At 49.6% G+C, this 25,225-nt stretch overlaps 1 protein-coding gene across 6 annotated transcripts in view; it reads right to left on the bottom strand.

Annotated features, from left to right (window-relative positions):
* Positions 1-25,225, bottom strand: part of usp19 (ubiquitin specific peptidase 19) — a 182,276-nt gene that overhangs the window by 48,004 nt on the left and 109,047 nt on the right. For all 6 annotated transcript variants that reach the window (XM_086002169.1, XM_086002172.1, XM_086002171.1 and 3 more), the window contains 3 exons: positions 21,329-21,439; positions 18,465-18,566; positions 16,751-16,891 (listed from right to left, as the gene is read on the bottom strand). In XM_086002169.1, the coding sequence (XP_085858295.1) occupies positions 16,751-16,891; positions 18,465-18,566; positions 21,329-21,439 (354 nt within the window). The remainder of the gene's footprint in view (positions 1-16,750; positions 16,892-18,464; positions 18,567-21,328; positions 21,440-25,225) is intronic.

Raw genomic sequence — 25,225 nt, 5'->3', positions numbered from 1 at the left:
TTATTAACATAGCCACCCCACCTCCCCTTCCTTCCTGATCGTTAAGTAACCTGGTATGTTTAATTCCCAGGCATTTTCACCCTGCAGCCATGTTTCTGTAATGGCCACAAGATCATACCCATATGTAGTTATTTGTGCCATTAACTCGTCTATTTTGTTACGAATGCTACGTGCATTCAGATAGAGAACTTTCAAATATGTTTTGTGACACTTAGTTGCTGCTTTTGCCCTTTTTATTACTTTACCTTTTACTCCATACCTTCTGCCCCTTCCTGACACGCTCTGGTTTTTAATTTCCCCACTGCTACCTAAGTCTATGACCTTCTCTGTTGTCATTTTTATTATTTGCTCTCTAGGAACCTCCCCCCCACTAGTTAGTTTAAAGCCCTCTCTACAGCCCTAGTTATATGATCCGCCAGGATTCTAGCCCCAGCACTGGCCAAGTGAAGCCCGTCCCAACGGAACAGCTCCCTCCTGGCCCAGTACTGGTGCCAGTGTCCCAGGAAGCAAAACCTGTTTCTCCCACACCAGTCTTTGAGCCACGCATTTAACACTCTAATTTTATTTGTCCTAGCCAAATTCGCTCGCGGCTCAGGTTATTACCCTTGAGGTTCTGTTTTTTAATTTGACCCCTAGCTGCTCATACTCCTTTAACAGAACCGGCTTCCTAGTCCTATCTACGTCGTTTGTACCAACATGGACCACGACAACTGGATCCACCCCCTCCCACTGCAAGTTTCTTTCCAGCCCAGAGGAGATGTCCTTAACCCTGGCACCGGGTAGGCAACACAGCCTTCGGGACTCTCTCTCTCGGCTGCAGAGAACTCTATCTATCCCCCTAGTACTATCCCCTACCACTACAACATTTCTATTTACTCCCCCCTTTTGAATGGCCCCCCGTTCCACAGTGCTGTGGCCAGGTTGCTCATCCTCCCTGCAGTCCATGCTCCCGTCCCCACAGGGAGTAAGAACCTCGAACCTGTTGGACAAGAGCAAGGGCTGCGGCTCCTCCAGCTCTACCTCCTGGATCCCCGTACCTGCCGCACTTGTAGTCACACCGTCCTTTCCCTGACCATGGGCTACATTTGAATTAATTAACTTCATAGGTGTGACCACCTCCTGATACACAGAGTCCAGGTACTTCTCCCCCTCCCTGATGTGTCGCAGTGTCTGAAGCTCAGACTCCAGCTCATCAACATGGAGCTGGAGTTCCTGTAGCAGCAGACACTTATCACAGATGTAATCACCGTGAGCCTCAATGGGGTCCACCGGCTCCCACATCTCGCAACAGTAACACATCACCTGCTCCATTCTATGTAATTAATTACATTTTTTATTGTTAGTTATGGACACCCTCTGCCCGATTTTAGATGCTAGTATCCCCTTTAATTAATTGGATTTAAATTAAATCAATCCCTCTAGTTACACCAGTTAAATGGTTTACCAACAGTTACGCTGCACCAGAAAGGCCTTATTAACTACAACCCACAGAGTTAAAGTTTGAAAAGAGCACCTAACACCCCACTTACCCTAACTCACACTTACCCAAACTCACAGCACTCTCTGATGACTCGCTCTCAGTGCTTGCGCGCACTAGGACTGGTCTTTTTATACTGTTTGTTTGTTTACAGCCAAATGAGTCACCCCTGCTGATTGGTTAGAAAACTGGTTTCCACTGCCTGCTGTGCCAATTTACTCCTACTGCAGTGTAACCTAGTTTTACTCCTCTTAAACCAACAGAATCCCAAATATTTAACTTTTCCCCTTTACTTAAACTGCTTAAGTAGTCTACTCAATCTCTCCTCATAGGGCAATTCCCCCCCCCCCCATCCCAGGAACCAGTCCAGTGAACCTTCACTGCACTCCCTCTAAGGCAAGTATGTCTTTCCTTACGGTCTTACCAATGCCCTGTATAATTGTAGTAAGACTTCTTTACTCTTATATTCTAATCTCTTTGTAACAAAAGCTAACATACTATTTGCTTTCCTAATTGCTTGCTGTATCTGCATGTTAACTTTCTATGATTCATGTACAAGGACACCCAGGTCCCTCTGAATGCAAACATTTCCCAATCTCTCACCATTCAAAAAATATTCTGCTTTTTTGTTTTTCCTACCAAAGTGGGTAACTTCACACTTCCCCACATTGTCTTCCATTTGCCATGTTCTTGCCCACTCAGTAAACCTGTCTATATCTCTTTGCGTTCTCCTCACAGCTTACTTTCCCACCTAACTTTGTATCATCAGCAAACTTGGATACGTTACACTCATTCCCTTCATCTAACTCATTAATATAGATTGTGAATAGCTGAGGCCCAAGCACTGATCCTTGCGGTACCCCGCTAGTTACAGCCTGCCAACCTGAAAAAGTCCAGTTTATTCCTACTCTGTTTTCTGTCCATTAACCAATCCTCAATCCATGCTAATATATTACCCCCAAAACCAAGAGTCCTAATTGTGTGTAATCTTATCGAATGCTTTTTGAAAATCCAAATACACTATATCCACTGGTTCCCCCTTATCCATCCTACTAGTTACATCTTCAAAAAACCGATTTGTCAAACACCATTTCCCTTTCATAAAACCATGTTGACTCTGCCTAATCATATGATGATTTTTTAAGCACCCTGTTACCACATCCCTAATAGATTCTAGCATTTTGTCTACTACTGACATCAGGCTAACCAGCCTACAGTTCCCTGTTTTTTCTCTTCCTCCTTTCTTAAATAGCAGGGTTATGTTTGCTACCTTCTGTCTTGTTTTGCACACTTTGTACAAAAATAATAAATTGCAGGACAACGGAGTATTACAGTTTAAACTCTTATGAAGCATCAGGTCGGTGATCTCAATCATACAGCAGTGAGGACAAGATGGAGTTCGGACCCTAGCCTGGGTCTTCCAAAACAATAGTAGTCCTTACAGATGCCTGCAGGCCAATGACAACTCAGCATGTGATCACGTGAATAATAGGTATTCCTTACAGATGCCTGCGGGCCAATGATAATTCAATATGCAAATGTTACATCCCCTTTCTTTTAAAAGAAAAATGTTACGCATTACTTTTAAACCTTTCTTCTACATAATGTTTTCGGTAGCATAAACATATAAGTAAACTCAGCATTTAACTAGCGCTGAAAGCATCTCAACGTTTCAATAATGATGTACAGTTTTTTTTTTAGGGCAGCGATCCGCCTACACCCTTTGACAGTTCACAAGTCAAGGATAACTCTAGGCTTGACCTCTCGTCCCGACCTTGTGTGGTATGGAACTGAGCATGCTCCTGAATCGGTCAACAATTCAGGTTCAGGTTTAGGTTCAGCTAAGTATGATGTGTTTTGTGTATTGCTCTGTTCATCACACTCTGTTGAACTGATCCTCTCGTCGGAATGACGGTGTTGTTCCTTGGTGTTCAGGAGGTGCCTGCGATTGCGGCAGTACACCTGTCCTTCTGGGGTGCGGACGTGATACGATCGCTCAGTGTCAGCTGGCTGGATGACGACTGCTGGCTTCCAGTAGTCATGCTCCTGGATTCTGACGGATTCTCCATTGTGCAGCGGCGGCAGTAGTCTAGCTGACCTGTCATAGTATCTCTTTTGGTGTTGTTGTCTCTGTACACGTTTTGCATGCACTTGCTTGCAGCTGACGACCTCTGGCTGCAGCTGCTGGTTGGTGCTTGGAAGGATTGAGCGAAGTCTGCGGCTCATCAACAGCTGTGCTGATGACTTGAAGTTGTCAACCGGAGTGTTGCGGTACTCAAGGAGACTGATGTAGGGGTCTCTTTTGTCCGCTTTGGCTTTGTCCATGAGTGTTTTTGCAATCTGGACAGTTTTTTCAGCAAGGCCATTACTTTGAGGGTAATGTGGGCTTGATGTGACATGTGTGAAATCCCATGCCTTGGCAAACGACTCGAACTCTTGATTTGTATTGGGGGCCATTGTCTGAGACTAAAGTCTCTACCATGCCATGCCTGGCAAAGGCTGCCTTTAGCTTGTGGATCACAGCTGCAGATGTGGTGCTGTGAAGCTTGTCCAATTCAAAAAATCTGCTGTAGTAATCAACAGTCACTATGCAGTCCTCGTTGTTCCATGTGAACAGATCCGTTGCCGCGACCTGTCAGGGCCTGTCCGGGATACGGTGAGGTATCATGGGCTCTTTGACATTTGATGGGCGGCATTCTAGACAAATGGAACATTTTCCGACAATGCCCTCAATGTGTTTGCACATTCTGGGCCAAAACAATGTCACGTGCTCTTTGTTTGCATTTTTCCATGCCCATATGTCCAGCATGAATTTTTGTCAACATCTCTTCTGAGACTGGTAGGAATGATGATTTTCTCCCCTTTGAAGCTGATTCTGTTGATTTGTGACAGTTCGTCTCTGTGGTTCCAGAATTCAGATATGCGCGGAGGGCATTTCCTCCTTTCCTCAGGCCATCCTTCATGTATGACTTTGCTCAGCAGTGTGAGTTGTGCATCTTTCTCTGTTGCTGCTCGGATCTCCTTCAGTTTTGAGTCACTCACAGGTAAGCTGTTGTACACCATGTGCACCTGCACATCCATGCCTTCACTGAGGCTGCTGTCCTGGTAGCTAAGAGACTTTCTGGAGAGCGTGTCTGTGACAGGAATGTCTTTGCCTGGACGGTGAATGATTGTGAAGTCGTACTTCTGTAGCTGAAGAATCATTCTCTGTCACCTTGGTGGGGCTGCGGCTAGTGGTTTCCTCATGATTGTGGAATCTGACCACAAGCCCTCAAGTCAATGACTTGTCGGCCATAGACGTACTGGTGGAAACACTTACATCCAAACAGAATTGCATATAGCTCTCTCGATTTGAGCATAGTTGATTTCACTGTCAGAGAGATCTGGAAGCATAGCCGATGGGCTTTCCTTCTTGCAGTAATGATGCACCTAGTCCGTACTTTGACGCGTCCACTTGTAGTCTGAGCTCTTTGTTGGGGTCGAAGTAGGCAAGAACTGGTCCTGGTTCTCTGGAGATTAGGTCTTTCATTTTCTGAAATGCTGTGTTATGTTTGTCCCACAGGAACCCATTGGATTGTTTGAGCAAGTGACGCATGGGTGCGTTGATTTCGGAGAGGCTCGGGGCAAACTTGGCTAAGTAGTTAACCATGCCTAGTATTGTCTCTAGCTCTGCGCGGTTCTTCGGTGGCTCCATCTTCTTGATGGCGGAGATTTTCTCTGGATCCGGCTTAATGCCATCAGTTGAGAGGCGATGCCCGAAATAACTGATCTCGGTGGATCTGATTATGCTTTTCTCGGGGTTGAGCCGGATACCTTTCTCCCGTGATCTTTGTAGCATCGCATGGAGGTTCCTGTCATGTTCCTCTCTATTCCTGCCATAGAGGAGGATGTCGTCTACGATTGCGACTACTCCGTCGAGGCCTTCATAGGTTTCGTCAATCTTCCACTGGAATTCATCCTGAGCCGAGAGAAGACCAAATGGTAAACGCAGAAATCGTAGCGTTCAAATGGTGTGTTGAACGTTGTTAGCTTAGATGACTCTTCCGTGAGCTTGATAGTCCAGTATCCTGATCGTGCGTCCATTACACTGAAGTAACGTGCTCCCACTAGCTTGGGTGTGATGTCATCTAGCGTTGGTAGAGGGTAGGGAGGGCGTTTGATAGCCTTGTTCAAATCTCTGGGGTCGAGACAGACTCTGAGCTTGCCTGTACGTGGTTTCTCAACCACTACTAACGCGTTGACCTACTCCGTCGGTTCTGTTTCCCGGACGATGATTTCTGTATTCTCCATGCTCTGCAGCTCCTCCTTCAGGCGACTATGTAGAGCAAGGGGTATCCTTCTCGGTGGGCAAACCACAGGCGTTGCTGCTGGGTCAAGGTGAATAGTGCATTCACCTGGGAATAGTCCGATTCCTTTGAAAACGTCAGCAAACTCCTCCATGACTGTCTGCTTCTCAACTGGTGCTGTCAATGATAGTACTAGCTTGACGAGGTCCATGTCTAAACATGCCTTTAGACCTAGCACTGGAGGTGCTCGAGTGTCAACAATGTAAAAGTCCAACATCATGTCGCTTTCTTTGTACTTGCATTTCATCACATGTGCCTTTTACAATGAGCTGCTCACCCCCATAGCTGGTCAGTCTGCGTGAGGTGGGCTGTAGCTCACACTCATCCTTCAAGCTGTGATACTCACTCAGAGGAATTACATTAACCTGAGATCCAGTGTCTAGTTTAAACTTAAGCTCTTTGCCCTGTTTTCCTATCTCAATATCGGCATAGGCTTGCTCAGTCTCTGAAATCTGTTTTTTCTGTGACACAGAATCAATAAACAGTTCCTCTGCATTTGGCTCTCTATCTGGCATTTGGCTGTCACTCACTGTGTGTACTGCTTTTCCAACAACAGTCCTGCAAACTTTAGCAAAGTGGTTCTGTTTACCACATTTAGTACATTGCCTTCCTTTGGCGGGGCATTGCTCCTTTTCTCCATGCCAGTTGTTTCCACAGTTTTTTGAAGCGTTTTATGTCTGCGTCGCCCATTTTTAGAACTCTGAAACACGCTCTCTGGGCGGTGTTCTTTGGTGTGTGTCTATTAACTGCGTGCACTGTCTGTTCATGCAAACTGCTCGTGGTGCCGGTTATGGTTTTCAACTGTGCTTGGACTATCTCGTGCGATCTAGCTATGTCCATAGCTTTGTCCAGCGTTAGCCCGGACCCAACATTCAAAAGTTTCTCTCTCACTTTAGCTGAATGTATTCCAAACACGATGCGGTCTCTGACCATCTCATCTTTATTGGCATATTCAGTCTTTTACCAGCAGTTTTAACTCAGTCACGAACTGTTCAAATGACTCACTAGCTCCTTGTACTTTCTCCTGAAACTTGTACCTAGCGAATATCGTATTTGTCTTGGGCATCACATGATTCAAAACGGTCAAAATAACTTTTCAGTACCTTTGCTTCATCCACGGTGAGAGACCATGTGTTAAAAATGTCTCTCCCTTTTTCTCCGATCCACAGGAGTAGGTAGCTGCATCTTTCTTCCTCCCCTTTACTTTTCAATGGACCCGAGAACATCAATTCCACGTGTTGCTTGAACTTGCTCTATTCTCTAGGTAAGTTCAAAGATTCCCAATTCATTCGAGGTAAGGGAGCTCCAACGATGTCCATTTCAAATCCCTGTTCTGACACCATGTCTTGTTTTGCACACTTGGTACAAAAATAATAAATTGCAGGACAACGGAGTATTACAGTTTAAACTCTTATGAAGCATCAGGTCTGTGATCTCAATCATACAGCCCAGTGGGGACAAGATGGAGTTCGGACCCTAGCCTGGGTCTTCCAAAACAATAGTCCTTACAGATGCCTGCAGGCCAATGACAACTCAGCATGTGATCACGTGAATATAATAGGTATTCCTTACAGATGCCTGCAGGCCAATGACAATTTAATATGCAAATGTTACACCTTCCAATCCTTGGGGACGGTTCTAGAATCTAGGGAATTCTGGAAGGTTAATACCAGTGCATCCACTATCTCTGCAGCTACCTCTTAAAACCCGAGGATGCAGGTCGTCAGGTCCAGGGGATTTGTCGCCACTTAGTCCCATTAATTTCTCCAGTACTATCTATGTCTTTACTTATACTGATTTCTTTCAGTTCTTCATTCTCTCTAGACCATTGGTTTCCCATTATTTTAGACAAATTTTTACAAGGGAGTGAAGGGTTATGGGGAACTGGCTGGGAAGTGGCTTTGAGCCCTAGATCAGCCATGATCTTATTGAATGGCGGAGCAGGCTCGAGGGGCCAAGTGGCCTATTCCTGCTCCTATTTCTTATGTTATCATTTCTGGAATGTGTCTTCTACTGTGAAGAGATGCAAAGTATTTGTTTAATGTCTCTGCCATTTCCTTATTCCCCATTATAATTCCTCCCGTCTGTCTCTAATGGACCCACGTTTACTTTCACTAATCTCTTCCTATTTACATACCTACAGAAACGTTTACAATCTGTTTTTATGTCTCTTGCTAATTTACTCATATATTCTTTTTTCTCTTTCATCATCAATTTCTTGGTCCTCCTTTGCTGAATTCTAAAATCCTCAGGCTTACTGCTCTTTTTGACCTCTTCCTTTGATCTAATACTATCTTTAACTTCTCTTGTTAGCCACAGTTGGGCCACTTTTCCTGTGGGTTTTTTGTGCCTTAAAGGAATGTATATTTGTTGTAAACAATGTATTAATTCTTTAAATACCAGCACATTAACTCCCAGGTCCCTCTACATCTTTAAAACTGTGCCATTAAGTGCATATTGCCTCTCCTGTTCCTTCTGCCAAAATGCATCACCTCACACTTCTCTATTAAATTCCATCTGCCACTTGTCTGCCCATGCACGAGAACGGATCTGACCCGGGTAAACTGGAATCAAAGGTTGGCAGGTAAAACTGTGATGGAACAATGAGCTGCCTTTAAAGAGGAAATAGTTCGGGTACAGTCGAGGTACATTCCCACTAGGAGGAAAGGCAGGGCAACTAAAGTCAAAGCTCCCCGGATGGCAAAACAGATAGAGAGTATGATGAAGCAGAAAAAGAGCGCGTATGACAGATGTCAGGCTGTAAATACATCCGAGAATCAGGCTAAATACAGAAAGGTCAGAGGGGAAGTGAAAAAGAAAATGAGAGGGTATGAGAATAGAATGGTGATATACCTATCAATTCATCCAATGAAAAGCGACGAGTTAAGATAGTAACTATAGGTTTTTATTGGCTAAATAACAGAGCCCACCCTCGTGGGTGATCGGGTCCAACAAGGAGGAATACCAGCCAGTCGACCACCTTTATACCTGGGCAAGTAGGCGGAGCCATGGGCGGAGTCAGCTGTGGTCAGCCCAGGTATAACAGCGTGACAAGAGGTGACCTTGTGTAGTGAAACAGTGTAAACAATGATAACCATAGTGTAACGATATAAACAGTGATAACCATAGTGTAACGATAGTGAACGATAAAAGTGGTTTACCACATTCATCCCTTGTTTAGATTTGAGTCCGGCGGGGTGAAGTGTACTACCAGTTCGGGTATGTCAGTCTGTCCGGAGGCCTCGTAAGTCTTTCTGATCGGCGCAGCAGCGGCGGCGGTGGTGCAGTGTCCGATGTTAATGCTGGTGTCTGCGTGGTCGGCGAAGGCTCGTGGGGTTCCGGCATGCCGTCTACCTGGGCTGGATTTGGGGGGGTGGGGGGGGTAACGGTGGTGTCTCAGGGGTGCCCGAGGGTGCAAGGTCTCGTAAGGAGACTGTGTCCTCCCGCCCGTCTGGGTATGCCACATAGGCATACTGGGGGTTGGCGTGCAGGAGGTCCACCCTCTCGACCAGGGGGTCCGTTTTATGGGCCCTCACGTGCTTTCGCAGCAAGACGGGCCCCGGAGAAGTCAGCCATGTTGGTAGCGAGGTTCCCGTAGTCGACTTCCTGGGGAAAACAAGCATTCGTTCATGGGGGGTGGCGTTAATGGCCGTGCAAAGCAGTGACCGGATGGAATGCAGCGCTGCCGGGAGGACTTCCTGCCAGCGAGAGGTTGGCAGGCCCTTCGACTTTAAGGCTAAGAGAACGGCCTTCCAGACAGTCGCGTTCTCTCTTTCCACCTGGCCGTTCCCTCGGGGGTTGTAGCTGGTGGTCCTGCTTGCAGCAATGCCTCTCGCTAGTAGGAACTGGCGAAGTTCCTCGCTCATGAAGGATGAGCCCCGGTCGCTATGTATATAGTTCGGGAACCCGAACAAGGCGAAGAGGTCGTTCAGGCATTTGATGACCGTGGTACTGGTCATGTCTGGGCAGGGGAAGGCAAAGGGGAAACGGGAGTACTCGTCAATGATGTTGAGGAAGTACACATTACGATCAGAGGACGGGAGGGGCCCCTTAAAATCGATGCTCAAGCGCTCGAAGGGGCGGGTGGCCTTGATCAGGCTTGCTCTGTCCGGCCTAAAGAAATGCGGTTTGCATTCGGCACAGGTTTGGCAGTTCCTGGTCATGGTCCTGACCTCCTCGATGGAGTAGGGCAGGTTGCGGGCCTTAATGAAGTGGTAAAGTCTGGTGACCCCGGGGTGGCAGAGGTCGTTGTGGAGGGTCTGCAGTCTATCAATTTGCGCGTTGGCGCATGTACTTCGTGATAGAGCATCTGGGGGTTCGTTCAGTTTACCCGACCAGTACAAGATATGGTTAAGGGTTGCTGCTAGGGCGAAGTCGGATGCATCGCTCTCCACTTGGAAAGGGATGGACTCATCCACCGCGTGCATTGTGGCCTTAGCAATGTCTCCCTTTATGAGGGAGAAGGCTGCGCACGCTTCTGCCGTCAGGGGGAAGGAGGTTGACTTCATGAGGGGTCTGGCTTTGTCCGCATAATTCGGCACCCATTGGGCATAGTAGGCGAAGAGCCCCAGGGTTCTCTTCAGCGCCTTTGGACAGTGGGGGAGGGGAAGCTCCATGAGGGGGCGCATTCTTTCGGGGTCGGGGCCGATGACTCCGTTCTCTACTACACAGCCGAGGATGGCGAGACGCGAGGTGTTAAACACGCATTTCTCCTTATTGTAAGTGAGGTTCAGCCGTTCGGCCGTACGGAGGAATTTCTCCAGATTAACATCGTGGTCCTGCCGGTCGCGGCCGCAGATGGTGACGTTATCTAGATAAGGGAACGTGGCCTGCAGCCCGTTCTGGTCAACCATCCGGTCCATCTCCCTTTGGAAGACCGAAACCCCGTTGGTGACGCCGAAGGGAACCCTAAGGAAGTGGTAGAGGCGGCCATTCGCCTCGAAGGCAGTATACTGGCGGTCCTCTGGGCGGATAGGGAGTTGGTGATAGGCCGACTTAAGGTCGATGGTGGAGAATACCCGGTACTGTGCAATCTGATTGACCATATCAGATATGCGGGGAAGGGGGTATGCGTCCAGCTGGGTGTACCGGTTTATGGTTTGGCTGTAGTCGATGACCAGGCGGTTTTTATTGCCGGTCTTAACGACTACGACCTGGGCATGCCAGGGGCTGTTGCTCCTCTCGATGATGCCCTCCTTCAGGAGACGCTGCACCTCAGAGCTAATAAAAGCTCTGTCCCCGGCGCTGTACCGCCTGCTCTTGGTGGCGACGGGTTTACAGTCGCGGGTGAGGTTAGCGAACAGGGAGGGGGGCGGGACCTTGAGGGTGGATAGGCCGCAGGTGGTACGCGGTGGGCGGTTTAAAGGCTGCTGGTTGTCGACTGAGTGGAGGGAGGGGTCCACCGTATGCCAAAGTGACACTTTGAAGGTGGGATTGGAAGTCCAGCCCTAGTAGGACGGCAGCGCAGAGCTGGGGCAGGACGAGGAGTTTAAAATTTTTATACTCCGTGCCCCTAACCGACAGGGTCACAGCACAGTAGCCGCTGATGTCTGTAGAATGGGACCTCGACGCCATCGAGATCCGGTTGCGCGTTGGCCGGACAGTGAGGGAGTAGTGGCTCACCGTGTCTGGATGGATGAAACTCTCCGTGCTTCCGCTGTCGAACAGGCAGGTCGTGGCGTGGCCGTTTACTTTGATGTCCATCATGGACTTGGACAGGTGATGCGGGCGAGCTTGGTCCAGTGTGACGGAGGCTAGTGTATGGCTGAGCGAGCTGCTGTAGTCTGCGGGTGAGGCGGTGGTCGGGTCTGGAGACAAGGTGGCGGTCGAGTGTGGTGGGCAAAATGGCGGCGCCCACGACGTTGAATAAAATGGCGGAGAAGATGGCTGCCCCCACAATTCACATGAGGCATTGCTGGCGTCGGTGGCCTTGATCAAAGATGGCCGCCCCACAACTCACACGAGGGGATACTGGCATCTGTGGCCTTGATGAAAGATGGCCGCCCCCACAACTCGCATGAGGCACTGCTGGCGTCTGTGGCTCTCCCCCTGCAGGCCTTAGCGAAGTGGCCTTTCTTGTGGCAATCGGAGCAAGTCGCGTTTCTTGCAGGGCAGCGCGTCATCGGGTGTTTCGCCTGGCCACAGAAGAAGCAGCCGGCGGCCCGATCGCGGGGCTCCAATGTCGCAGCCGGTACCGGGGGTGGCGGTCCCGATCGGTTCTGGGACGCCGACGCTGAGGTAGGTCCCAGAGGCGGCGGCGGTGAGGGGTATTGCGGCCGGGGTCGGGCCGGAGTCCCAGGGTCGTGCAGCACAGTACCTGGAGTACGCCTCGAGGTCCCGATGGGCCACTTCCAGAGAGCGAGCGAGGGCTGCAGTTGTATTCAGGTCGAGGTCCTTTGATTCGAGCAGTCTTTGCCGTGAGTAGTCGGACCGAAGGCCTTTCACGAAGGCATCGCGGATATTCCCTTCAGTATTTTCTGCAGCCGTTACAGCTTTAAAGTCACAGTCCCTGCCGAGTGTTTGTAGCGCCCGTAAAAATTCATCTACAGACTCTCCTGGCTGTTGCGAGCGGGATCTTAGGAGATGTCTGGCATACATAGAGTTTACCGGGCTCCGGTACTGCTCTTTCAGCAGGTTGAGGGCGTCCTCGTATGTAGTAAGGTCCTGGATGAATGCAAATACTTTAGGGCTCACTTGGGCGGTCAGAACTCTTAGTTTGGATCCCGGAGGCACGCCGGATTCTCCCAGGTAGGATTCAAAACAGCTCAGCCAGTGTTTGAAGTCGAGGGCTGAGTTCGCTGCCTGTGGGTTTAGATCCAGGTACGGCGGTCGGAGGGCTCGCAGCCAGGCCGGCTGCTGTGGCTGTTGTAGCTGGCCGTTTGGCTGGTCGTTTTGCTGCTCCGATCCACTCATTTCAAAATTTAGCCAATAAAATTGATATACCTATCAATTCATCCAATGAAAAGCGACGAGTTAAGATAGTAACTATAGGTTTTTATTGGCTAAATAACAGAGCCCACCCTCGTGGGTGATCGGGTCCAACAAGGAGGAATACCAGCCAGTCGACCACCTTTATACCTGGGCAAGCAGGCGGAGCCATGGGTGGAGTCAGCTGTGGTCAGCCCAGGTATAACAGCGTGACAAGAGGTGACCTTGTGTAGTGACACAACAGTGTAAACAGTGATAACCATAGTGTAACGATATAAACAGTGATAACCATAGTGTAACGATAGTGAACGATAAAAGTGGTTTACCACAAATGGCAGCCAACATAAAAGGTAATCCAGAAGTCTTCTAGAGGCATATAAATAGTAAAAGGGTAGTAAGAGGAGGGGTGGGGCTGATTAGGGACCAAAAAGGAGACCTACGCATAGAGGCAGAGGGTACGGCTGAGGTACTAAACGAGTACTTTGCATCTGTCTTCAAGGAAGAGAATGCTGCCATAGACATAGTAAAGAAGGAGGTAGTGGAGAGACTTGATAGGATAAAAATTGATAAAGAGGAGGTATTAGAAAGGCTGGCTGTACTTAAAGTAGATAAATCATCAGGACCGGACAGGATGCATCCTAGGATGTTGAGGGAATTGAGGGCGGAAACCGTGGAGGTACTGGCCATAATATTATGGCCAGGGAATTACAGGCCAGTGAGCCTAACATCTGTGGTAGGGAAATTATTGGAAAAAATTCTGAGGGACAAAATTAGTCTCCACTTGGAGAGGCAAGGATTAATCGGGGATAGTCAGCATGGCTTTGTCAAGGGTATATCATGTCTGACAAATCTGATTGAATTTTTCGAGGGGTTGACTAGGGGGGTGGATGAGGGAAATGCTGTGGATGTGGTTTACATGGACTTCAGTAAAGCTTTTGACAAAGTCCCGCATAGGAGACTGGTCAAGAAGGTAAGAGCCTATGGGATCCAGGGTGCCTTGGCGCGTTGGATCCTAAACTGGCTGAGTGGCAGGAGGCAGAGGGTGATGGTCGAAGGTTGCTTTTGTGACTGGAAGCCTGTGTCCAGTGGGGTACCTCAGGGATCGGTGCTGGGTCCCTTGTTGTTTGTGATCTACATAAATGATTTGGATGAGAATGTAAAAGGTATGATCAGTAAGTTCGCAGATGACACGAAAATTGGTGGGGTGGTAAATTGCGAGGAGGAAAGCCTCAGGCTACAGGACGATATAAACGGGTTGGTCAGATGGGCGGAAAAGTGGCAAATGGAATTTAACCCTGAAAAGTGCGAGGTGATGCATTTTGGACGGACAAATAAGGCAAGGGAATACACAATGAGTGGTAGGACCCGAGGAAGTACAGAGGGTCAGAGGGACCTTGGTGTACATGTACATAGATCCCTGAAGGCAGCGGAACAGGTAGATAAGGTGGTTAAAAAGGCATATGGGATACTTGCCTTCATTAGCAGAGGCATAGAATATAAGAGCAGGGAGGTTATGATGGAGCTGTACAAAACGCTGGTGAGGCCACAGCTGGAGTACTGTGTGCAGTTCTGGTCGCCTCACTATAGGAAGGATGTGATTGCTTTGGAGAGGGTACAGAGAAGATTCACCAGGATGTTACCTGGGATGGAGCGCCTCAGCTATGAAGAGAGGCTGGACAGGCTGGGGTTGTTTTCCTTGGAGCAAAGAAGGCTGAGGGGGGACCTGATTGAGGTGTACAAAATGATGAGGGGCATAGATAGGGTAGACAAAGAGGAACTTTTCCCCTTAGTAGGGGGGTCAATAACAAGGGGGCATAGATTCAGGGCAAGGGGCAGGAGATTTAGAGGGGATTTGAGGAGGAACTTTTTCACCCAGAGGGTGGTTGGAATGTGGAACTCAATGCCTGAAAGGGTGGTAGAGGCAGGAACCCTCACAACATTCAAGAAGCATTTGGATGAGCACTTGAAATGCCATTGCATACAAGGCTATGGACCAAATGCTGGAAAATGGGATTAGACTGGACAGGGATGGATGGGCGGCGCAGACACGATGGGCCGAAGGGCCTCTTTCTGTGCTGTAAAACTCTATGACTCTAATATTCCAATCCTCCATATATACGGTGGGTGGTGCCAGAGGACTGGAGAATTGCAAATGTTACACCATTGTTCAAAAAAGGGTGTAAAGATAAACCCAGCAACTACAGGCCAGTCAGTTTGACTTCGGTACTGGGGGAGCTTTTAGAGGCAATAATCAGAAAAAAAATTGTCACTTGGACAAGTGTGGATTAATGAAGGAAAGCCAACACGGATTTGTTAAAGACAAATCGTGTTTAACTAACAGAGGGTTGATGAGAGCAATGCGGTTGATGTGGTGTACATGGATTTCCAAAAGGCGTTCAACAAAGTGTCACATAATAGGCTTACCAGCAAAATTGAAGCCCATGGAATAAAAGGGACAGTGGCAGCACGGATACAGAATTGGCTAAGTGTCAGGAAACAGAGAGTAGTGGTGAACGGTTGGTTTTCGGACTGGAGGAATGTACACAGTGGTGTTCCCCAGGGGTCGGTTCTAGGACCACTGCTTTTCTTGATATATATTAATGACTTGGACTTGGGTGTACAGGGCACAATTTCAAAATTTGCAGATGACACAAAACTTGGAAGTATAGTGAACAGTGAGGAGGAGAGTGATAGACTTCAGGAAGACATAGACAGGCTGGTGAAATGGGTGGACATGTGGCAGATGAAATTTAACGCAGAAAAGTGCGAAGTGATCATTTTGGTAGGAAGAACGAGGAGAGGCAATATAAACTAAAGGGTACAATCCTAAAGGGGGCACGAACAGAGAGACCTGGGGTATATGTGCACAAATTGTTGAAGGTGGCAGGGCAGGTTGAGAAAGCGGTTAAAAAGCATACGGGATACTGGGCTTCATAAATAGAGGCAGAGAGTACAAAAGCAAGGAAGTTATGATGAACCTTTATAAAACACTGGTTCAGCCTCAACTGCAGTATTGTGTCCAATTCTGGGCACCACACTTTAGGAAGGATGTGAAGGCCTTAGAGAGGGTGCAGAAAAGATTTACCAGAATGGTTCCAGGGATGAGGGGCTTCAGTTACATTGATAGACTGGAGAAGCTGGGATTTAAAGCAGAGAGGGTTAAGGAGAGATTTGATGGAGGTGTTCAAAATCATGAGGGGTCTGGACAGAGTAGAGAGAGAGAGAAACTGTTCCCATTGGTGGAAGGGTCGAGAACCAGAGGACACAGATTTAAGGTGATTGGCAAAAGAACCAAAGGCGACAGGAGGAAAAACTTTTTTTACTCAGCGAGTGGTTAGGATCTGGAATGCACTGCCTGAAAGGGTGGTGGAGGCAGATTCAATCACGGCTTTCAAAAGGAATTTGGATAAGTACCTGAGGAAAGAAATTTGCAGGGCTACGGGGAAAGGGGACTGGCTGAAGTGTTCTCGCAGAGAGCTGGCACGGGCTCGACGGGCCGAATGGCCTCCTTCTGTGCTGTAATCATTCTATGATTCCAATCTAAGGGGTGTGACTGCCTGCTGGCATAAAGTGTCCAGGTAACTCTCCCCCTCCCTGATGCCCTGCAATGTCTGCACCTCTTACTCCAGCTCAACAACTCTCAGCCGAAGTTGGAGCTGCAGACACTCACCACAGATGGGGTTGCTGGGGATCTCGCACATTAGTGAACCAGCTGGGTCTTTACAACAATCACTTTGACTGACTATTTACAGATTGTTTTAAATTGACTCCTCAAATTGCCATGGTAGGATTTGAATTCACATCTTTGAGTTCAGACCTCTGGATCACTATTCCAGTAACATAACCACGACCGTACCAGCCGATATGGAGTTGCCTAAACTGCATCACCTCGGCCAGCTGCCTCAGAAACCCTGAGCAGCATCCAACAGAAAGCACGAATTGGCACTGCCAGCCATTGTTAAAAGCAGAAACAACAAACAGCGAGGAGGGAAGGAGCTACCTGCTGCACTTGCAATTCCACCACTCTCTCCTTCGCAAGGTCTTTAGACAGCACCTCAAAGCAGAAGAGGGTGTCACTGGGGGACACGGTATCCAAGGACTGAGACGGCAGAAATAGCCGATGAAACCTATTTCTTACAACCTAGAGGAGAAACCAACTTTTAGATGAACAAGTTAAGCAACAATTATACGTCAGTCACCAGCAGACAACCAGGCACTTTTAATGAATGCAACAATGGAATTAAGAGTCGAGTGTTGGTAGGCTATTCGACCTTGGGATAGTCACACTGAGCCCAAGCCTCTCCTCAGCCACTGCCCACAACTGCACACTTTCCGAGCTGGAGTTACTGGACAGTGATCAGAAGCAGGAACCCTGGCTGATTTCTGTCCTCCATATGCCAGGGGGTACTGAGGCCAATTATTGCTGTACCTGCCCTGGGAGTGTTTGATGGGACAGTGTAGCGGGAACACCCCCAGGGCAGGTACAGCACGGGTTAGATACAGAGTAAAGCTCCCTCTACACTGTCCCATCAAACACTCCCAGGGCAGGTACAGCATGGGTTAGATACAGAGTAAAGCTCACTCTACACTGTCCCATCAAACACTCCCAGGGCAGGTACAGCACGGGTTAGATACAGAGTAAAGCTCCCTCTACACTGTCCCATCAAACACTCCCAGGGCAGGTACAGCACGGGTTAGATACAGAGTAAAGCTCCCTCTACACTGTCCCATCAAACACTCCCAGGGCAGGTACAGCACGGGTTAGATACAGAGTAAAGCTCCCTCTACACTGTCCCATCAAACACTCCCAGGGCAGGTACAGCACGGGTTAGATACAGAGTAAAGCTCCCTCTACACTGTCCCATCAAACACTCCCAGGGCAGGTACAGCACGGGTTAGATACAGAGTAAAGCTCCCTCTACACTGTCCCATCAAACACTCCCAGGGCAGGTACAGCATGGGTTAGATACAGAGTAAAGCTCCCTCTACACTGTCCCATCAAACACTCCCACGGCAGGTACAGCACGGGTTAGATACAGAGTAAAGCTCCCTCTACACTGTCCCATCAAACACTACCAGGTCAGGTACAGCACAGGGTTAGATACAGTAAAGCTCCCTCTACACTGTCCCATCAAACACTCCCAGGGCAGGTACAGCACGGGTTAGATACAGTAAAGCTCCCTCTACTCCACCCAAACAATGTGTGTCCGCCCCAACCCCGAGTGTCGATATGATCGGATGCTCCCTTTGCCCACACTATCCATCCTGTGGCGTCAGAGACTGTAAATGTAGTACTGAATTAGGGGCGGCTGTGTTATGGGTCTGTGCCCACCAGTTCGAGGACTTTACTGAAATTCATTTCAGTTAGACTGTCATCCCATCTCCCAATAGCGTTGCCAACTCTGGTTCGATATAGTCCTGGGTGTTTCGCTACATGACCTCCCGCCTCTTACACACACACCCCCCCCCCCCCCTCCCAAATCCAATCTTACGGCCTTTTCCTTCATCTCCAAAGATTTTAACAACAAAGTATTCAAAGAAAATGAAAAAACTGTTTTAATGCCCCCGAAGATGTTTCTCAGTTTGTTTGCTCGTACCAGTGTCCTGGGATTCACCTGGAGGGCTGGATTAAAGGCCAGTGTCAAACTGAATACCCCATCAGCACCCCTCCCTGGTGTTTTGAAGTCCAGCTGGGTTTAGTTTCGGGGACTCACCTCGGCCAGTCGCAGCGTATCTGCTTTCACTTTCATATTCCGGGAGATTGTGTCGAAAATGTCAGTGCCGCTGGCATTCTCCTTACTCACGCTCACCAAGATCTGGCAGCAGACAGGAAGAGCGAGCAATTAATTCAAAAACAACTTGTATTTGTAGAGAGCCTTTAACATAGTAAAACGTCCCAAACCACTTCACAGGAGCGTAAATCAGACACGGAGCCACATCAGGCAATATTCGGATAGGGGACCGAAAGCTTGGTCAAAGAGGTAGGTTTTAAGGAGCGTTTTAAAGTAGGAGAGAGGCGCAGAGGGGTTTAGGGAGGGAATTCCCGAGCTCGGGGCCCAGGCAGCTGAAGGCACGGCCACCAGTGGTGGGGCGATTAAAATCGGGGATGCGCGAGAGGCCAGGATTGGAGGTGCGCGGAGATCTTGGGAGGGCTGCAAGGCTGTAGGAGATTACAGAGATGGGGAGGGGCGAAGGATGATAATTTTTAATATCGAGGCGTTGCCGGACCGGGAGCCAATGTCGGTCAGCGAGCACATGGATGAATCGGACTTGGTGTGAGTTAAGATACGGGCAGCAGAGCTTTGGATGTGCTCAAGGGGAACGGTAGCACAGTGGTAATGTCACTGGGCGAGTAATCCCGAGGCCTGGACTAATGATCCGGACACACGTTCAAATCCCACCACGGCAGCTGGGGAATTTAAGTTCAGTTAATGAAATAAATCTGAAATAAAAATAAAGAAATGACCATGAAACTATCGGATTGTTGTAAAAACCCATCTGGTTCACTAACCTGCTGCCTTCACCCGGTCTGGCCTATATGTGACTCCAGACCCACAGCAATGTGGACTCTGAACTGCCCTCTGAAATGGCCGAGCGAGCCACTCAGTTGTAGAAGGCAGCCCGCCACCACCGAGCCACTCAGCTGTAGAAGGCAGCCCGCCACCACCGAGCCACTCAGCTGTAGAAGGCAGCCCGCCACCACCGAGCCACTCAGCTGTAGAAGGCAGCCCGCCACCACCGAGCCACTCAGCTGTAGAAGGCAGCCCGCCACCACCGAGCCACTCAGCTGTAGAAGGCAGCCCGCCACCACCGAGCCACTCAGCTGTAGAAGGCAGCCCGCCACCACCGAGCCACTCAGCTGTAGAAGGCAGCCCGCCACCACCGAGCCACTCAGCTGTAGAAGGCAGCCCGCCACCACCGAGCCACTCAGCTGTAGAAGGCAGCCCGCCACCACCGAGCCACTCAGCTGTAGAAGGCAGCCCGCCACCACCGAGCCACTCAGCTGTAGAAGGCAGCCCGCCACCACCGAGCCACTCAGCTGTAGAAGGCAGCCCGCCACCACCGAGCCACTCAGCTGTAGAAGGCAGCCCGCCACCACCGAGCCACTCAGCTGTAGAAGGCAGCCCGCCACCACCGAGCCACTCAGCTGTAGAAGGCAGCCCGCCACCACCGAGCCACTCAGCTGTAGAAGGCAGCCCGCCACCACCGAGCCACTCAGCTGGAGAAGGCAGCCCGCCACCACCGAGCCACTCAGCTGGAGAAGGCAGCCCGCCACCACCGAGCCACTCAGCTGGAGAAGGCAGCCCGCCACCACCGAGCCACTCCGCTGGAGAAGGCAGCCCGCCACCACCGAGCCACTCCGCTGTAGAAGGCAGCCCGCCACCACCGAGCCACTCAGCTGGAGAAGGCAGCCCGCCACCACCGAGCCACTCAGCTGTAGAAGGCAGCCCGCCACCACCGAGCCACTCAGCTGTAGAAGGCAGCCCGCCACCACCGAGCCACTCAGCTGTAGAAGGCAGCCCGCCACCACCGAGCCACTCAGCTGTAGAAGGCAGCCCGCCACCACCTTCCCAAGGGATGGGCAATAAATGCTGGCCTTGCCAGTGATGCCCACATCCAGAGAACAAAATTAAACAACAGTTTACAGAGTGTATAAGGTGGGAGGTTGGCGAGCAGAGCGTTGGAATAGTTGAGTCTCGATGTAACAAAGGCACAGATGATGGTTTCAGCAGATGAGCGGAGGCAGGGGTGGAGACAGGCGATGTTACCGAGGTGGAAGTAGGCGGCCTTGGTTATGGAGTGGATACGGGGTCACAAGCTCAGCTCAGGGTCGATGTCGCGAACAGCCTGGTTCAGCCTCAGGCAGTGGCCAGGGAAGGGGATAAAGCTGGTGGCGAGGAAATGGAGTTTGAGACAATTCAGGAGATGTCCCACAAGATGGAATATAAGCGGGTTTACAAGGAACACGGTTTTACATATGACCTCGGTATCGGAACAGTGGCGGTCTGGAAATCATGTTCGACATTCTCCTTTGTAGCAAATTCAGCATTCCCCACATTACTCGCCGATCTTGCTGATCAGTTTGTGCCGTTTCCTGTCCAGCATTACTCCCTCTAACATCAAGAACAGCACACCAACTGGTCATTCATCGCAATGCTGTTTGTGGGAGCTTGCTGCGCACCTACTGGCTGCCATGCTACATTATCAGCGACTACAACTGAAATATAATTCAGTCCCCACACAGTGCTTGGAGAAGTCCTGAGGATATGAACAGCCTTGTATAAATGTCCATGTGGTCTACCCATAGTGTTGGAACTCTGAGGGGGAAGGGTTGGGTAGTCACGATTTGAGAGTCTAATCTTGAAACTTCTGACCTCAAAAATTTCCTCTTTTCCAAAGAAAATACAGACAAATTTGTTTTTCTTGTAACTTAAATTCCCAACACACTGTCCCCTCTCAAAGGCAGTATCACCATTCCTATGGTCGAGTGACCTGAACTGCACACACTGCTCTAGTTCGGGTCCGACCAGCCCTCACACAGTGACAGCACAAGGTGATCGAAACAGGCAGCTCTTACCTTGATCGGTTTCTTATGAGGCTCCTTAGCAAAAAAGTAAACAGTCAGCAGCTTCTGCTTCTGCGGCAGGGGGACGGAAAGGTAGAGGAACGGATCGAACGTGATCGACACCTGGAAAACAACACCTTCAAGTGAGACAGGAACAATACAACATGGGGGGGGGGGGGGGCGGGGAGGGGACGGAGGGGGGATGGAGGGGCGGTGATGCGCTATCAATTACTCAAAAGACTGAGGTTAAGTGAGTAACTAACAGGCTTTTATTAACAAGAGAATGAAGGTGCCTCAAGTGGTCGACCAGTCCAGAATACAGAGGGACTGTGGAGCAGTCACCTTTATACCTGGACTCGTGGGAGGAGTCAGCCGAGGCATGTACAGACATGTACACAGTGGGATACAAACACACACACAGGCAGGTATAACAGTGGTTTACCACAGGCGGGGAGAGGATGGAGGGGCGGGGGAGAGAGAGGATCGGGGGGGAGGGGGGGGGGGGAAGAGAGGGAGGATCGAGGGAGGGAGGGGGGAAGAGAGAGAGGATCGAGGGAGGGAGGGGGGAGAGAGAGGATCGAGGGAGGGAGGGGGGAGAGAGAGGATCGAGGGAGGGAGGGGGGAGAGAGAGGATCGAGGGAGGGGGAGGGGTCAGGTAGAGGAGAATCTTACCAATAAGTCAGAGTCTGCACTGCAGTCGGAGCAACAAGGTTTGAGGGAAAACTGCGCTGAAGGGAAGAGGTGGCAGCGTTGGCCACTGAATGTTTTTCCAATGTTGTCAACAAGTGCCAGCATCGAGCGCTTCGTAGCCAGGCCGCAAAGCAAAGCTTCCTGTGCCCAACCCCAAATGCTGAGGAGTTCCGGTTGTTGCAGCTGTGCAGCATCCTCATCCCTCTCACATGCACCCTCACGGCCCCTCCAAGTGAGACAGACAATTGTATCACAGTGGGTGCCAGTTTCGTGCTTCAGACTCAAGCTCACAGACACGGCCCAAACCCATTTCACACGGGATGCTCACGGCCATCAGAGAGACTTCCAGCTCTTAGTCTGTGGTGAATTCCAATCACAGTGCCTCCTTTACATCTCTGTCCCCATATTCTCGATTCTTCTCCATATTCTCGATTCTTCTCGTCTGGATTTATTTCAACACGAGCCCAAAATCTAGGCTGGCTCTCCCAGTGCAGTACTGAGGGAGCGCCGCACTGTCCGAGGGGCAGTACTGAGGGAGCGCCGCACTGTCCGAGGGGCAGTACTGAGGGAGCGCCGCACTGTCCGAGGGGCAGTACTGAGGGAGCGCCGCACTGTCCGAGGGGCAGTACTGAGGGAGCGCCGCACTGTCCGAGGGGCAGTACTGAGGGAGCGCCGCACTGTCCGAGGGGCAGTACTGAGGGAGCGCCGCACTGTCCGAGGGGCAGTACTGAGGGAGCGCCGCACTGTCCGAGGGGCAGTACTGAGGGAGCGCCGCACTGTCCGAGGGGCAGTACTGAGGGAGCGCCGCACTGTCCGAGGGGCAGTACTGAGGGAGCGCCGCACTGTCCGAGGGGCAGTACTGAGGGAGCGCCGCACTGTCCGAGGGGCAGTACTGAGGGAGCGCCGCACTGTCCGAGGGGCAGTACTGAGGGAGCGCCGCACTGTCCGAGGGGCAGTACTGAGGGAGCGCCGCACTGTCGGAGGTGCTGTCTTTCGGATGAGATGTTAAACCGAGGCCCCGCCTGCTCTCTCAGGCTGATGTAAAAGATCCCATGGCACTATTTGAAGAGGAGCAGGGGACATCACTAAAAAACAGATTATCGGGTCATTTGTCTCTTTGCTGTCTGTGGCTTCTTGCTCTGCCCAAATTGGCTGCCACGTTTCCTACATTACAAAGGGACTACACTTCAAAAGTGCTTCATTTGCTATGACGCGATTTGGGATGCCCTGATGCGGTAAAGGGACTTTATAAAATGGGAGCCCTTTTGTTAAGTTTCAATCATTTCACAATGCTCTTCAAAGACCTCTCTCCTTATGTGGATCAGTGTGAAATTTGGTTTGATAATCGCTCCTGTGAAGCACCTTGGGACGTTTTAGTACCTTGAAGGCGCTGTATAAATGCATGTTGTTGTTGAATTAATCGCTCCCTCCCTTCCTGCTCCATCTTTAAAAGCCTCAAAACCCACCTCACCTTCAATGTATTCTTCTTACACACAACTTGTTGAGGTACACCACTCAGTATATCGAGTAGAGAAAGTTTAAATCTTTACCCAGGTTTGAAGCGGTAATTGTAGCAGAATGCCGCCACCTAGTGGTATGTGAGGAATAGACCGGTCTGCATGTCCCAGTTTATCAGGTCTAACTGTCCCTCTAATAGTGGCATAAATAGCGACAGGTTACATTAATTTCCTCCTGCCTCAATAGCATCAACTTTAAATCCATACAGAATCATCTTATTCAAACAAACGTTGACAATATATATTATATATCACAATATATATTAATGATCTGGACGAGGGAATTGGATGTAATATCTCCAAATTTGCAGACGACACAAAGCTGGGTGGGAGGGTATGCTGTGAGGAGGATGTCGTGAAACTCCAGTACGATTTGGACAGGTTGGGTGATTGGGCAGGAACATGGCAAATGCACTATAATGTGGATAAATGTGAGGTTATCCACTTTGGTGGCAAAAACAGGAAGGCAGATTATTATTTGAATGGCAATAGATTGGGAGAAGGGGAAGTGCAACGAGACCTGGGTGTTCTTGTGCACCAGCCGCTGAAGGTAAGCATGCAGGTGCAGCAGGCGGTTAAGAAGGCAAATGGTATGTTGGCCTTCGTAGCAAGAGGGTTCGAGTACAGGAACAAGGATGTATTGTTGCAGTTGTACAGGGCCTTGGCGAGACCGCACCTTGAGTATTGTGTGCAGTTTTGGTCGCCTTACCTGAGGAAGGACGTTCTTGCCATGGAGGGAGTGCAGCGAAGATTCACCAGGCTGATACCTGGGATGGCAGGAATGACGTATGAGGAGAGATTGTGTCGATTGGGCTTATACTCACTGGAGTTTAGAAGAATGAGAGGGGATCTCATCGAAACCTATAAAATTCTGTCAGGCCTGGACAGACTAGATGCAGGAAGGATGTTTCTGATGGCCGGGGAGTCCAGAACCAGGGGTCATAGTCTAAGGATAAGGGGTAAGCATTTAGGACTGAAATGAGGAGGAATTTCTTCACCCAGAGAGTGGTGAACCTGTGGAATTCTCTGCCACAGAGGGCGGTGGAGGCCAGTTCATTAAATATATTCAAGAAGGAGTTGGATATATTTCTTAAGGCTAAAGGGATCAAGGGATATGGGGAGAAGGCAGGGACCGGGTACTGAATTTGGATGATCAGCCATGATCTCATTGAATGGCGGAGCAGGCTCGAGGGGCCGAATGGCCTACTCCTGCTCCTATCTTCTATGTTTCTATAAGCTGCTAAATTTACCATCCAACTCGCTAAAACTCACCCATTAGCGCTTAATAGAAAGGATACACGCTGACTGCACTTCGAGTTCCCATTAGCTGAATCAGGACTCCTGAAAGCAGGCACATCGTACAGATTGACAGAACAGTGTCAAGAGACAAGAATTTGTAAATCCTAATTTTAATGTATAAACCAAACGAGCAGTGCGCGCTGCAGATGGGGAGCCTGGTTTAACTCCCACCCACCCCATCTGACACTACATTCAAATCGGAAAGACAGACCTGCATTTCTCCAGCGCCTTTCACAACCGCGGGACGTCCCAAAGCGCTTTACAGCCAAAGAAGTATATTTGAAGTGTAGTCACTGTTGTAATGTAGGAAACGCGGCAGCCAATTTACACACAGCAAGATCCCACAAACAAAAATGAGATAATGACCAGATCATCTGTTTTTCGTGATGTTGGTTAGGGATAA

Source organism: Somniosus microcephalus, chromosome 11, assembly GCF_052327205.1.
Source record: "Somniosus microcephalus isolate GS21.2 chromosome 11, FLI_Smic_1.0, whole genome shotgun sequence".
NCBI classification, from domain to species: domain Eukaryota; kingdom Metazoa; phylum Chordata; class Chondrichthyes; order Squaliformes; family Somniosidae; genus Somniosus; species Somniosus microcephalus.
Note: the sequence above shows the minus strand (reverse complement) of the source record. Positions and strands in the feature narration are given on the sequence as shown.